Source organism: Pezoporus wallicus, unplaced genomic scaffold, assembly GCF_028554395.1.
Source record: "Pezoporus wallicus isolate ANWC-B61680 ecotype Strahan unplaced genomic scaffold, APGP_CSIRO_Pwel_v1 contig_4131, whole genome shotgun sequence".
Classification (NCBI taxonomy): domain Eukaryota; kingdom Metazoa; phylum Chordata; class Aves; order Psittaciformes; family Psittacidae; genus Pezoporus; species Pezoporus wallicus.
Genome location: NW_026641950.1, coordinates 5,703,194 through 5,718,979, shown reverse-complemented (window position 1 = coordinate 5,718,979; position 15,786 = coordinate 5,703,194). Strand labels below are relative to the sequence as shown.

General features: G+C 37.5%; 1 protein-coding gene across 3 annotated transcripts in view; it reads left to right on the top strand.

Annotated features, from left to right (window-relative positions):
• The window catches only part of UBE2W (ubiquitin conjugating enzyme E2 W), a 66,329-nt gene that overhangs the window by 14,603 nt on the left and 35,940 nt on the right, over nucleotides 1-15,786 (top strand). For 2 of the 3 annotated variants that reach the window (XM_057426187.1, XM_057426188.1), the window contains exons 2-5: nucleotides 3,376-3,467; nucleotides 6,379-6,481; nucleotides 9,549-9,704; nucleotides 10,854-10,929. In XM_057426187.1, coding sequence (XP_057282170.1) covers nucleotides 3,376-3,467; nucleotides 6,379-6,481; nucleotides 9,549-9,704; nucleotides 10,854-10,929 — 427 coding nt within the window. Of the gene's footprint in view, nucleotides 1-3,375; nucleotides 3,468-6,378; nucleotides 6,482-9,548; nucleotides 9,705-10,834; nucleotides 10,930-15,786 lie in introns of all 3 variants that reach the window. The other variant, XR_008974510.1, reaches the window with a different exon arrangement.

The window sequence follows — 15,786 nt, the reverse complement described above, 5'->3', positions numbered from 1 at the left end:
TCTATGAAGAATAAGAGAAGTAATCTGACATAATTTATATGAGTCGCCTAGATCTCTTACTGTGAAGAAAATTCTTCCAGTTATAAAAGCAAGAGATAGTGATGTGGAAAGTGTTAAAGGCTTTTAATGGCCAAGATATTTTAAGAATTATTGATCCGTGCTTGTGTTAGTAAGATGGAGAGGTGACTTCCGAAATTTATAAGCGTCCACAAATAAGATAGTTAAAATCTTCTGAAAAGCGTTAATCCATTATACTTTGTCCTGCTATGCAAGTTGCTGCTAATTCTCAAGTGCTTTGTGCTGGAGGAAGTCTTCTGTATTCATGGCTGTCAAATACAAGGCAGGCTTTTCACCATATGAAACTGTTCCTTTTCAAATGCTTAATTTAAGAAACTTACAGTTGCAGCATGCCTTTTGTATGTAACGTGCATGGGCTTGATATATCAGAGTCATGTTTCTTGAAAAGTACATAAATGTCTTATCTTGAAGCTAGGAGTGCATGCTTCTGGATTTGTGCATGGTGGTACAGTAGTAGTTAGACTTAGTGTTACTTTGAGAGAATTAATGTTCTTTGTACCCCCTTTGATTAGCTAGTACATATATTGATAAACACTGGAATTCACTTCAAGTTGTAGCATTTAAATTTGAGATGTTTTCTGAGTAACTGTGGTAACCAGCTCAATTTCCTAATTAAACTCTGTGAATCTGGTCTGCAAGGGCTTCATTTAAGAGCAATTTTTTTTTTTTTAATTAAACTAGATTTGACTCCTGATAATCCAGTTTTGTGTATCAATGAGACACAACATGGGACAGATTATTTTAAATCATGGTAAGGGGGAGAGGTTAAATAAAAACCAATCTCCTTCATGATATCTTTGGAGAGTATCTTCCAAATTTTCCTAGGCTGTGTGTGCAGGCATGTAGCCAGCAGCTCAAGGAAAGTGATTCTTCCCCTCTCTCTGGCACTTGAGACAACATCTGGAGTATTGTCTTTAGGAAGCCCTGGTACAAGAAAGATATTAATGTGCAGGAGTGAGTCCAACAGATACCCACCAAGATGGTACAGGGCTGTACTACATGATGTACAAGAAGCTGACTGGATTTCTTCAACCTTCAGAAGAGAAGGCAAAGGGAAGACTTTGCTGATGTCTGCAACAGGCTCATGGGAGGATGTTTGGGAAAATGGAGCCACAGAGGGAAGACAAGGGGTAACAGACACAAACTGGAACATGAGATAGTCCAGTAGGATATCAAAGAAACATTTTATATCTTGAGAATAGTCAGACACTGGAAAGCATTGACCAGAGAGTTTTTTTTCTAAACATTAACCCCTCTATTAAAACGATTTTTCAGTATTGGAATTAATTCTTGTTAATAGGCTGGGATGCACTCTGCAACTTGTTGCAATTGCTGTAGAGTACTCTAGAGCATTTTCTGGAAAAGGTCTGCAGGCAGGTCTTTGTTAATCTGTACAGAAGTAATTGAGCTGATGCTTGATAGAAGAAATCTTGAAAATGTCTGGTGAAAGACTGAAGATACCCAGCTATGTTGTTAGGTAAGTTATGATTAACTTGTATGGCATAGTTAATGGAATAGTAGAATGTTGTAAAATGGATAGTATATTTTATTATTCCAGTTGGAGAAAACCCAAATAAGAACTTGTATTCCCCAAAGTATCACATCTTAAATGTGTATCATTTGGTCCAGTAGAAGTAGTTACCTTTGTGTGAAGACTTTGACTTGCTTCTGTCTGAGGTGGCTAGAATAATACTTAGGAAATCTTTTATAATGCTTATAGCATTTTCCCCCATGAACTGTAAACCAGTTTGAGTTCCTGTCATTATGGGGACAGGAGAAATCTAGGAATTTATTATAAAATTATACTTTTGACCTTTAATTTCAAGGTAAGTTATCCAAGATGGTCATTATGGCTGGAGAGAACAAAAAAAAAAAGGTTTGTGTCATCTCTAATAGCAGTTGTTGGTCTTCTGTCCTGATTGCCTGCAATTCTGGGGTGAAATCTCACATTTGGAGTGTTTATGTAATTGCTTAAAAATAAAAGACTTAAAGTGTCTGTCTGGGGTCAGGGTAAGGATTTGAAAAACAGAAGCTCAAAACAAGTTTTCATCGCTGCTTGATAGCAATAGAAGGTTATTTCAAACCGTAAACTGAATGTATAAGGACCTTTTCTTTAGGAGTTTCTTTAGGAGTTGTGTGTCTGAATAAATTCAGTAGTTCTGTGTCAAAGATACGAGATCCTGAATCACTTCTGTGTTGACAAGTGACTGCCTTATTTTCCCCTGTGCATTTTTTTTAAAGTTCTACTAGGCACCAGAAAAGTTGTTTGGAAGATCAGTAAGAAGCAGCTACAAGTGCATGATAAACCTGATTTTAAAAAATTGTATGTTGAGTCAACATTAGATATTAAACTCCCAAACCATGTATTTTTACTCCTCTTGAGTGTAAGGTCATTTTGAATAGGAAGATGATGGAAGTGGACTGGTAGGCAGTAAATCTTAAAATTGTTGGCAGGAAAAAGGAGAATAAGAAATGAAAAAGCCTTGAACTTTCTTATGTGGCTTGGAAATGACAAAATATATTGCATAACTATTTATATGTAGAAAAAACACACTGAAAGCAGTGCCAGTAGCAGTACTTCACAGAGGTTGTATTTCCCTTGCTCCAGAGGTTGTAAGAAACAGTTCTGGTAGTTCTGAGAGAAGCAGCTGGTTGCAGTTACTGATTTATCCATGCCAAAATAGGTAGGAATTATCTGAGCTCTTTGTATTTCTAAATACTGTCACTCTATATGTTCTAAGTTACTATAAAGTTGTAATATAGTTTGTGTTCTTCAAGTCACATAGTCTTCTTTTAGCTTTGTGTTCTGTCCTCTGGAATGACTTGGGACAAGGCAAAGGCTTTCACAGATGCCAGGTAGAAGTGTCTTAAATTACTTAGAGGAGGAAGAGTTGTGCTGTTAAAATCTTGGAGAATTAATTGTATATCTGATGCTGTCAGGGGATTATGAAATGTTTGCTGCCAGGTGTAGAGCTCTGATTGACATCTTTGTATTATGACAAAATTCTGGATACCTCTGTGTGTTTCATAACACAACACAGTTCTTCACTTAGCAGTGTTGCAGATGTGAGTGCTGCTGCATTTTACTGAAACAGTAAGTTTAAGGTTTGTGACTTTTCAGTTTGATTTCTGGGACAAGGAGTCTTCCTTCTTTCTCATGTTTCAATTTCACTTTGTATTTAAGTTTTCAAGTAAGACTCCTTTTACCTTTCAGTAATTGATGCAATGTACTTTAGTGTGAATGTTTGTTGTAGAACTTTATTTAATATTTCAAATATTTATACAATTTCCTTATAGAAACGATTACAAAAAGAACTATTGGCATTGCAAAATGATCCACCTCCAGGAATGACTCTAAATGAAAAGAGTGTACAAAATTCAATTACACAGTAAGTATATACACTATTTTATTTTTGCTATCAAGCTGAAAAGCCTATGTAATGAGAAGTTCTCTGCAGGCCACTTCCACCACTTATTTCAAGTAACATTCTGAATTTTTAGTCTAGGGAGTAGAATGAAAGACATGGTTCTGCTTAATGAGTATGTTGCAGTGATGTGCTGGACACTCTCAGGAACTTAATAGTGAATTAATTAATTTTTTATTAGGCATTTAGTGTCTAACAAATTGTCAATTGGTAGAAGCTTCTGCATATTTTAGAATAAAATAATTTAACAATCTCTCATAACTACAAACCTCTGAAACCCCTCTAGATTTATTGAAATAATGGAATAGATGGTTTAGTCTACGTTATTTTTGTTAAGTACATTTTGTAGCTGTTAATTTCCCTTACCTTTTTTTCTCTGAAGCAAATGGAAGAAACTTCTTAAAGAGCAAAGTTATCCAAGAACATTTGTTTGCACTTTGCTCCCTGCTGTTTTTTTTTCTGTGATTAGCAGAACAGAGAATAACATTGTTAAATATTCTGTCTTCTATCCATTGAAATGGACAGAGGTATTAATGTTTTGTTGGGTTTTTTTGCTTTAATTGACTGCAATTCTAAAGATTTAGACTGTGTTGACCTTTCTTTTAACTAATTTTCTTAGTGTAATTTTAGAGAAATGTTAAAAAAGTCCTTAGCAGATGTAAATGTGAGTATGAATGGCAGGCTGCATGTTCTGTACTATTGACTGATGGATCAACTTAAAAACATAACATAGAGCTGACTACTGATGGTGCTTCACACCTGCTTTTTTGGAGGTGGCACTCAGGCCATGTTACATGAGGCTTTTCTGAGCCTTCTGTGTACTGAAATAAACACTGTCGCTTTTTACCTGCTGCTGATTTTTGTGATACTTCATGCAGATGAATGTGACTAAAACAAGAAGGGACTCAGTCTCATATTGCAAGTGTTTTCTACTAATTTAAACATTTAAGCTTACACTTAAATAGAAAGTTTACAGCAGATGAATGGAAAAGGGAAAAGTCTGTGTGTTTGTTTGTTCCAAGAGACATTATGTACAACTTTTATACCTTGAAAGTAAAAACTTCTATTTACTTTCATGCTAGATCTTGGAATTGTCACTGTTTAAGAGGCTTCCTGTCTCAATAACATTGTATTTTTTCTCTTTGAGGGTTTTTGGTGCCAAGTGGCATGTTCTGAGTTAATTAAGTTGCAATTTGAACTGGTGCAGTAAAGATTGGTGTGGCAATGCTGGTTGGGTTTGAAAGGTGTTGAATAAAATAACTGGTTCCCATGGTGTAACTGGGTCATTTGAAATGTTAAGCAATCATCTATTTTAAATACACAAGGATTAGAAATGTGAGATGGCTAAATTGTAAAGCACACAGGAAAGATGGGTTCTCTTGATTCCTTCACCATAAAAGGAGAAAAGTCCAGGCAGAGTTATCTTCTACTTAGTAAATGAAACTATTTTAAAAGTTTGGAAGTGGAGGTTCTGGATCACAGGGAACAGTAAAACTGAAGAGTGTTGGTCCGCCATGTGTATAAATGCAAAAGCAGAAGGTATAAGAAGAGTTAAGTGGTCTGGAGTGCAGGTAGGTGAAATCACAAAATTAAAATGTGAAACACCACTACAGCTATTACCATGCTGCTATTGAAGATGCATTTCTGCTGAAGAGCATGACAGTTCAGTAAAGAAGCAGTTTCTCTTAAAAAAAAACCCGCCAAAACACAACCAAAAAGCAGCCAACCAAACAAAAGAATAATAGAAGATAAAACATGTTCACGGTTTAAATACACAGGGAGAGAGTGTATATGACAGGAGAGATGGAGAGGTTGGGAATAGGATCACCAGGACTGCCAGCTGGAGGAGATGTCAGCTTTTCTGAACATGTTGCTATTCTGAAAATCTCAGCTGCCCCACTGGAGACCGATGTTAATGTTATCTGAGTCTCTTGCTGAATCTTCACTTTGTCATATTGCTCAAATGTATAAAACTTAATCAAGGGTGAAAGACAAAAACGGGGAAGCAATGCGGCAAAGGATGGTATAAAGCGATCATCAATAGAAGTAAGAAATGAGAGAAGCTAGATAGCAGGGTGTTGCTGTATGTGTTGAACAATATGCGTTTATTTTTGACTGGATTAAAAAACGCCCATAAATCCAACCCAAAACCAGTAACCCTCCCAGCAGCTCCATGTGTAAGCGACTTACCTGTTGTTATGATGGAAGGAGAAAATGAGAGGAAAATGAATACTGTGATATGTTGAGGTATTGTCTTTATTATAGTTGCAAATTATCCTTTTTGTTTTGTTTTTAATTTTCTGTGACCTTTTCCATTCTGTATTTCTCCTTTATATACTAACTTTTCTGGTTTTGGTTCTATTACCTGTCAGGTTATATGCCACTAAATTTCTGAGTTTTTCACAAATGTAAGAGTAGCATTGCCCTTCCCCCTTGGATACATATTTTATTCTAATGAACTGTATGGATGATTTCCTTGACAGAAAAGTAAAACAACATGAAAAAGAACACATACTAGTTTGTTTCCTTCAGCCCTGTTTTTGTGTAGGAGTAAACTGTAACAGTAGTAGTAAACAATTGTTTCAGCTTTGTTTCACATTAACAGTCATTATATTGGGAACTGATGGTTTGGTGTCGAGTTCAAGTCATAATTACTTGTATAATTCACAGCAGTTATGTTAAATGCCTGTATGTAAAATACAAAACTTGTTTCCTTCAAGTGTAGGCTTGTTATGTTAGTCACCTTTGTAATTGATATGATACTAATGGATATTTTGCTGTGATTGGTAATCAATTAGATTTGTCCTGTGCTGCAGGAAGAAAATTGTAATTTGTCAGTCCACAATACTAAAAATATTTTTTTCCCATTCATTAGATGGATTGTCGACATGGAAGGTGCTCCAGGAACCCTATATGAAGGGGAGAAATTTCAGCTTCTATTTAAGTTCAGTAGTCGGTATCCTTTTGACTCGCCTCAGGTAACCTGATTTCTTTCTTCTTGCTTAATGCTACCTCTGGGTTATAGCTGCCTGACACATGCTGAATATAAATATTATCCACCTATCCTGGTATGAGATTTAGTTACTTTAGTTTGTATTAAACACATTATGCAGTTGCTTTTTCTTTTAAAAATGAGACTGCAGTGACGTATAGTGTTGTGACAGTTTACTTGGTTTCATAGGAGGTGAAAGAGCAGTGTAAATTGAAGGCTTGAGATTGATATTCATATATTACAAAAGAACAACACAGGGTAAAGTAGGAAGATTGTGTTGAACTGTGGTACAGGAGCAGAGTAAACAACAAACTGCTTTTTTCATCCCCTTTTTTGCTCCAGCTTCTATTTTTTTCTAGTTTGTATTTAAGCCTCTTGCATGTTCTCTACTGGTGTGTTAATACGTCTGGAGAAATGCTTGTGGTAGGGATTCTCATAGATACATGGTGACATGTCTAAGAGAGGCCTGCAAATCTAGTGGTTAGAATTGAGCTGGGAGGTACTGTGTTGCTTTCACAGCAGTGTAAAGACCTGAAGTGGCAGCAATACTACCAGGCTGCAGAATGAGCTTTGTACATCCATCCCTCCATTATCTGTGGGAAGTGTTACAAGACATAGCTGGTAAGAGTAGTGTTCAGCTATCAGCCCTGCTTTTCTGAAACAGAAGAAAGAAAAGCAAGAGCGCCTTAGTTGTTGGCTTGTCTGTTTCAGCTTAAAGTTCCAAGAATGATCTCTGACACTTTTCTCATTGGTGTTGAAACTGAAGCACAGAGCTGTGAGAGACACTTAAACCATAAACATTACATATTTTTAGGAACTGTGATTAAAAACTAGAATGCTGACATTTCAGTCTTAGGTTTTAAAGAATAAACTGTTCATCTGTGCTTCTGCACTTCATGGGGTTTGCAGCAAGCTGCTCATAGGTAATCCACAACAGTGTAGCCACTACATTTCAGGTAGGTACTGTTGGTACTCATTACCTGATCTGTGCATTAGGCTCTGTGCTATTTGCTGTAAAGCAGCAAATTAGATCTGTACATGTGCAATGATTTTTAGCACAGAAAAGTTAGGAATTTAAGTTCCTGATACTTGTTCGTTGTAGACAAATTTATAAAAATGCTGCTGTGCAGTAAGTTCATTCTATACGATACATAATTCTTTTCCTGCAAATCTGCTTGCTGTGAATTGACAGTTTACACTTCTGCTGCTTAATCACTTGGTTGTTTTCTGCTTTTAAATGTATGTTGTCTGTCATAGTGTGCATAATTTTACTTGCCTAATATGCCGCGTTCTGGTTTTCCTATAAAAGGAAGACATTATTTAAAGCGAAATATATTACTGGTTTATGAAAGTAAGCTCTTCAGTGCTTAAGAAATACCAGTTTAAAGACTTAGGGAAGATCATTTTGCATCCAGTTTTTCTGCTGCCTTAGAAATCCATCTGCCATTTAGCAGATAGGTGTTAAACTATCTGATTTCAGTTTCCTGCATGATGAAGATGTTGCTGCTTACTTGTCAGTGTGAGTGGGTGTGTTGTGTACACGTATACGTATTTGTACGCATACATATGTATGTATAACTTAGGAAACACTTAAGAGGCTCTTGGGTATTATGTATATGAGTGGTAGAGGTTTATTATGTTGTTGCATAAAAGATGATAGCGGTTATGTTGGGTAAGGAGCTTGGGAGGATAAAAGCTGCTACAAAATTTTTAATCCATTTCCCTTGGCCCCGAGCCAGCTATGCGTTTGGCAGGAATTTGACGTAAGAGCAGTGGTTGACAATATTGCTTTTCTAACATTTTTTGGACTGTGTAATGTTATCTTTTAATAGGGCGGAGTTAAGGTTCTAAATGCTGTTCTTCCATATTTATCCATGTCTAATAAAAATATATTTAATTTGAAATAATGATCTAAATATATTCATAGAGTCATAGAATCGTTAGGGTTGGAAAGGACCTTAAGATCATCTAGTTCCAACCCCCCTACCACGGGCAGGGACACCTCACACTAAATCATATCACCCTTGAACACTGCCAGGGATGGAGCATTCACAACCTCCCTGGGCAACCTATTCCAGTGCCTCACCACCCTCACAGGAAAGAATTTCCTTCTTATATCCAATCTAAACTTCCCCTGTTTAAGTTTTAACCCATTACCTCTTGTACTGTCACTACAGTCCCTAATGAAGAGTTCCTCTCCAGCATCCCTATAGGCCCCCTTCAGATACTGGAAGGCTGCTATGAGGTCTCCATGCAGCCTTCTCTTCTCCAGGCTGAACAGCTCCAACTTCCTCAGCCTATCTTCATACGGGAGGTGCTCCAGTCCCCTGATCATCCTTGTGGCCTTTCTCTGGACTTGTTCCAACAGTTCCATGTCCTTTTTATGTTGAGGAGACCAGAACTGCACACAATACTCCAGGTGATGTCTCACAAGAACAGAGTAGAGGGGCAGGATCACCTCCTTCGACCTGCTATATTCCCTGTGTCGTAACGTACTTCGGTTGTACAAGTCTTTTATAGTTAATAGGATTGATGTGTTTTATTATTTAAGCTGGAACCTGGGTGAGTTGTCCAGAACCCAATTTCTGTTGTGCTCAGGGTTATAGAAATATTTCGTTGTGAGTCTCGTTGTGGTTCCTGGTGTATGATGTTGTGGCTTATGAAGTCATCCAGTGTTTTGGCTAGGCAACTGTATTCCTTAGGATGTGAAAGACCAAAGCTGCAAAATATAAAAAGTTTAGTTTGATGTCTTTATACTGTTACCTTTGCATTTTTCTATGCTGTATGAATATCCATAGAGAAAAAAACAACCTACACTGAACCATTTGTTTAACACAGTTTTCACTAGCTATTTAGGCTCCCATTGTCTTATTTTATATTTCATTTAATAGCTTCCAAAAATGAATGAACCTAACATGGTAAAGTGTATTATTTAGTGTAAGTGAAAATGGCAGATCCACTTCTTATATTACTATTTTCCCAAAAGCAACAGTCTTATTTAAATCTGGACAGTAAATTACAGTTGTTTGTTCTTTTTTTTTTTTTTTTTTTAGGTCATGTTTACTGGAGACAATATTCCTGTTCATCCTCATGTTTATAGCAATGGTCATATCTGTTTATCCATTCTAACAGAAGACTGGTCTCCAGCTCTCTCAGTGCAATCTGTTTGTCTTAGCATTATTAGCATGCTTTCCAGCTGCAAAGAAAAGGTATGAGCACCTTTGGCACTGTTGGAGCAAAATAAGTAAAAGTTAATAGAATTCTGCATTGAGAAGTGAAGTTTTAATTTCAAAATTCTAAAATAGACTAAACTACTGTATGTACATTTCTACTACTGAAAGGATACTGAGCTAGAACTGCAGAATAGTGCAGTAAGTGCTTTGTTACTGTTTTCATGGTAACCTGTGCATATATCATTATTGCAAAAAAGAGTGAATGGAACCCTTCTAATTGTACTAATTCTGAAGTTCAGTCATGTTTTAGGACAATTCTTTGTAAAATGATTCCGTCTCTAAAGGCAGTGTGAAATAACTATTGAAAGGTCTCCAGTGCAGATGTTTGCATGGCTTTACAGCTGTACTATTTCAGTGATCATTGTTATTTTCATTTCAGGGAAGTAGATGGTGCTAAGCTGCTTTCTTGATCATGGATGAGTGGCACTAATACCTTATGCCATTTTTGTTAAATGTCTATCCTTTTATTCTTGACTATTGCAGTGGAGCGTATATGGAAGTTAGATGTGGTCAGAGCTTGTATGTCTGTGCTATCCAAACATGCCTATTTATGTCACGTGCTGATCAGTCCTAGTTATGTGTATGTGATAGAAAAACACCCTCCAAATGGCTTTGTACTGTATCCTAAGACTCTGGTTATGCATAATGATGACACTTGTAAAGAAAGCTGAAGAATATGAAGTGTGGATCAGATACAGAATTCATGTTAATTTTTTCACCCGCTCCAAGCTGAGGTGTGTGAATGTGAATTGGATCTAATATATCAGAATTAGATTCCGAACTGCAAAAGGAATTTAATTTGGATTTTTTTGATTGGGTGGTTGTGTTTTTTGAATCATAGCTGTTCCTTTCTTTGGGTTGGTTTTTTTGCTTTCTTAAAATTTATTTCCCTCCCTCTCTACCTCCAAACTGTTTTGTCTTTTTCATTAATTTTTTGCTTGAAGTATCTTCAGTAAGAATTATTACCTGGATCTGTAGGAGATTTTTCTTGACAAAGGTCTAGCTCTGCCTGTTGCCTCATTTTCACTGCATTCACATGGTAGCCTTTCGTAAGCTTATTAAATATCTCATGCATTACAATATGAGGATTGTCTGATTATTTGTAGGTCTTTTTTTCTGTTGCAGAGGCGACCCCCAGATAACTCATTTTATGTAAGAACGTGTAACAAGAATCCAAAGAAAACAAAGTGGTGGTATCATGGTAAGTATTTAGCTACGACCAGGAATTTTGTTTACTTTTTGTTTTTTTTCAGGCTGAAGGCAGTTAAAATGTAGGGAAGTAGGATAATGCATTCAAAGCCTTAAACTCTCCTTTTAAATCTCAAAAGTTATTAAAATCCTGTTTCTAAGATACTCTGCTGCATTTTTTTTTTAATTATATTTCAGTTAATTCCTAATGGAAATTTAACAGCACAGATGTATAGGTTTTAAATTTTAGGATTGGATTTGAAAGAAAGTTCTTGTAAACTGTGTTTAGTCCATGACAAGTCTTAAGTTTTGTGTTAAGGAAGGTACATAAGGAAACTAGATTTAGTTCTCAAGTCAGGTTGTTTTTGTTGTAGTTTTTTTGTTTGTTTGTTTGTTGTTAATGCTTTAAGAGCTTTTATGGTAGTTGAATGGTGCTTGTGTGTTTTTAAACAGCTATGTGATTTAATAATTTCCACTGCTAATCAGAGTTCCAGTGTGGGACAGTTGGCTGACTTAAAGAGGCTCTTAGGAGCTAACAGTCCATAATATAGTAATAAGATTCTACATGTACATGATAAAAAAAAAATGTTAAAATTGCTATGCATAGTGTCATAATGTCTGCAGTGCTAGTATTGTGTTGGTTTGGTTTGTGGTTTTTTTTGGTGCTTGTTTTGGTGTTGTGTGGTTGTTTTGTTTGTTTGGTTGGTTTGGTTTGGTTTGTTTTCTTTCTCCTTTTTCCATGTGTTCTTTGTCTTTATACTCTTTCTTCTGTCCCAAAATTTCATGTCTTCTTCCCAGAGCTGGGGTTGTATGTGCTTGTCTTATCCACTTCATTGATGAGGAAAGAAAGGAGGAGGGGATAGAGATGGGCTGTGCTTCTTGAACAAACCTCTTTGTTTTCCATAGGGAAATACTGTACAAATGAGGTTATCAGGAGCTCACGTATTTGGGAAGGGTTATGTTAGGGCAGGTAATGCTGTATGCTAGGATGGTGCAGAAGGTGTTGATCCCATCACTACCTTTCACTGAAGGCTCCGTCATAAGATATCCTCTTATTTTTTTGCTGCCTCCCCACCCCAGGACATTTCTTGTCCCCTGTCTGAAATGAGACCAGGTATTTTGAGACAATGGGACTTAATAACAAAAGAGGCAAACACCAAAGCCTTCATCCTTAGATTCTTAAAAGCCTATGGATGCCTTAACAAGAAGAACTTGAGAGTTTTATAGTGCTTGCAGTGACCCTTGGGGTTTTGATACATGGTAATGTAAGAGAATGAAACTCAGTTTCTCATAATACTCTTACTAGTATCTCTAAAACAAGGTGACTTCAATTACAGTTAGAGGAGTGTGTATGTCATGGGATTAAGAGATATTTAAGAAAGTCAGGACTATATACCATGTGATTGTACATTATATTATTTTTAAGATTGACTCCAAGAATAACAATCCTGTTGCCCACAAGGCTGCATTTTTCATCTTTACCACATTATTCAGTAGTCACTTTCTCTTTTCTGATTTGTTTGGGTTTTTTTTTCCACTCTTGTAATGTGTTTGGTGCTTCTCAATTTCTAATTTTGCTTCCTCTTCATTGGCAGTTTTGGGAGAGTTTTTATTAACTAGTTTGATTTTCACTTACTAGTTATTTTAAAAGAGAAACAAGTAAAGTTTCATTTATTCGCTTTGTGATTCAAGTATGTATTTTGTACTAAAATTGTTTTGACTCAGGATTGAAGGCTATCAAGGAGAGCAGTCTGCAGATCCTACTATGATTTCTTACTCATAACAGTCAATTTGAGTTAAACAAGTAAAACTCCAAATGAGTACGTAAAAGAAATGTGGGTTATCTGACTCTGAAAGTTGCTCAAAGCCATTAGGCTGCTTATAGTCCATAGAATATGTCATTTAATAACTTTGAAGTAACTGCAGTGGCTGTTTTTGGGAAGCCAGAAACCCAACCCCCCCCCCCCCCCCCAGTTTCAAAACAACCTAGTAACCAACCTCAGGCAAGAAAAAGTCAGTTCTGCTTCAACTGAAGGGTCACGTATCTAATCTTGTGATTCAGCCACTTTGGGCTGGGTAAACTGGAGGAGAAAAAGCAATCCAAACTGAGAAAGAAAACCAGCTACCGAAGGGTAAACCACTGGGTGAAATAAATGCCAGTGCTAATAGAACATAAGAAGGGAGATGCAGAGTGGTTCTGCCCCTTCTGTTGTCATTAGACTGGCTTAGCTTTAATGTGAAATTGAATTGCTGTGTTTTGAAGAGGAAGGAGGAAGACTGTTGTCACTTTTAGTATATGCATTTGAAGGAATTATTTTTTTTTAATTTTCCAGGGTTTTTTTCTTTTTAACTTTGAGCAAGTAGTGCGTGGTTGGGAGTTGATATAAAGGGATCCAATATGAACACAGACAAAATGGCCGTTTGAGATGCATTCTGATGTGTAAACATGTGTCTCTGAGTATTTAGCTTATTACAGTTTGTAATATCTCATTTCATCCCTGCCCCAACAAAGCAATTTAACTTCATAAGCAGAGTTATGGAGCCTTTTTTGCTACAAACTGATATTCTTGTTTTGAGGCTTTTGATATTTGATAACTAAATACATTTCTAGATTGATTGCCCTACCCAACACCAGCTTCAAGTGTACATTGTTTTTGTGAAATTTCAAGCTCGGAGTTGACCATGTTATCTTAAAGACAGAGGAAGAGCTTTCAGATGCAGTTTACTTAGGCATCCAGGCTGAAATTGTTTTCATAAAACTGTTGCCTGGCTTTGATATCAGGAAGTAGATTTTTGTGAAAACAGGACAATGGTCATAGTCATAGAATACTAAGGGCTGGTAAGGATCTTAAGATCATCTAGTTCCAACCCCCCTGATATGGGCAGGGACACCTCACACTAAACCATGTCACCCAAGGCTCTGTCCAACCTGGCCTTGAACACTGCCAGGGTTGGAGTATTCACAACTTCCTTGGGCATCCCATTCCAGTGCCTCAGCACCCTTACAGTAAAGAACTTCCTCCTTATATCCAATCTAAACTTCCCCTGTTTAAGTTTTAACCCATTACCTCTTGTCCTATCACTACAGTCCCTAATGAAGAGTCCCTCTCCAGCATCCCTATAGATCCCTGTCAGATACTGGAAGGCTGCTATGAGGTCTCCACGTAGCCTTCTCCAGGCTGAACAGCCCCAACTTTCTCAGCCTATCTTCATACCGGAGGTGCTCCAGTCCCCTGATCATCCTTGTGGCCCTTCTCTGGACCTGTTCCAGCTGTTCCATGTCCTTTTTTTGTCGAGGACACCAGAACTGCACACAGTACTCCAGGTGATGTCTCACAAGAGCAGAGTAGAGGGGCAGGATCACCTCCTGATCACGCTCCTTTTGATGCAGCCCAGGGTATGGTTGGCTTTCTGGGCTGCAAGTGCACACTGCTGGCTCTAGTTCATTTTCTTATCAACCTATACCCCCAAGTCCTGCTCTGCAGGGCTGCTCTGAATCTCTTCTCTGCCCAACCTGTAGCTGTGCTTGGGATTGCTCCAACCCAGGTGCAGGATCTTGCACTTGGCATGGTTAAACTTCATGAGGTTGCCATCAGCCCACCTCACAAGCATGTCGAGGTCCCTCTGGATGGCATTCCTTCCCTCCAGCATTTCAACCGAACCACACAGCTTGGTGTCATCAGCAAACTTGCTGAGGGCGCACTCAATCCCACTGTCCATGTTACCAACAAAGATGTTGAACAAGACCAGTCCCAACACTGATCCCTGAGGGACACCACTCGTTACTGGTCTCCAGCCGGACACTGAGCCATTGACCGCAACTCTTTGTGTGCGGCCATCCAGCCAGTTCTTTATCCAGTGCGTGGTCCATCCATCAAATTGATGTCTCTCCAATTTAGAGACAAGGATGTTGTGTGGGACAGTGTTGAACGCTTTGCCCAAGTCCAGGTAGATGACATCAACTGCTCTGCTCCTGTCCATCAATTCCATAGCCCCATCATAGAAGGCCACCAAATTGGTCAGGCAGGATTTCCCCTTAGTGAAGCCGTGCTGGCTGTCACCAAGCACCTTGTTTTTCATGTGCCTTAGCATGCCTTCCAGGAGAATCTGCTTCAAGATTTTGCCAGGCACAGAGGTGGGACTGACTGGTCTGTAATTCCCTGGGTCATCCATTTTCCACTTCTTAAAATGGGGGTTATATTAGCCTTTTTTCGGTCATTGGGAACTTCGCCTCGCTGCCATGATTAATGGTGTTTGTTTTCAACCAGCACCTCCTTACTGCTTTTGGGTTTGTTTTGATTTTTTAGTAAAAAGTGTTTTCTCTGGTTTTGGGCCTAAATTTTTAGTACACAGTTTAAATACCCCTTCTATCTCTTTTTCATTCTGTCCGGTGTATTTTACATCTATAGTACCCTACTGTCAAAATGAAGAGGTTTTTTATGTGCAATACTGTTAATGACATAATATTTTTCAGTGCAAATGTAGACTTATTCACTGTTATTTTATGCATACTAAGTCTGTAAACGGTAAAAATACTGCTTATGAACTTATATTTTCTAGGTGTGTGAGGTTACAAGTGCATTAAAAATAGTTTGCTTTCTGTTAACAAGCATAATATTTACTGTTGACAGATGCAAGTATACTGCAGGAAGAGAAATACTTTACTATTGAGCACACTGAAGGAAAGATTGCCATAAATTACACTTTTTTGTTATGTCCTGTGCAGTTACAGTATCAAAAATTTTGTAATGAAAATTATTTTCAGGTTTAAAATTTTAGGATTACAGTAGAAACATATTATTTTTGCATAATTCTGTCAGCTGTAGTTTGTTTTGATTCTTGAGAAATAAATGTACGTACATATATATGA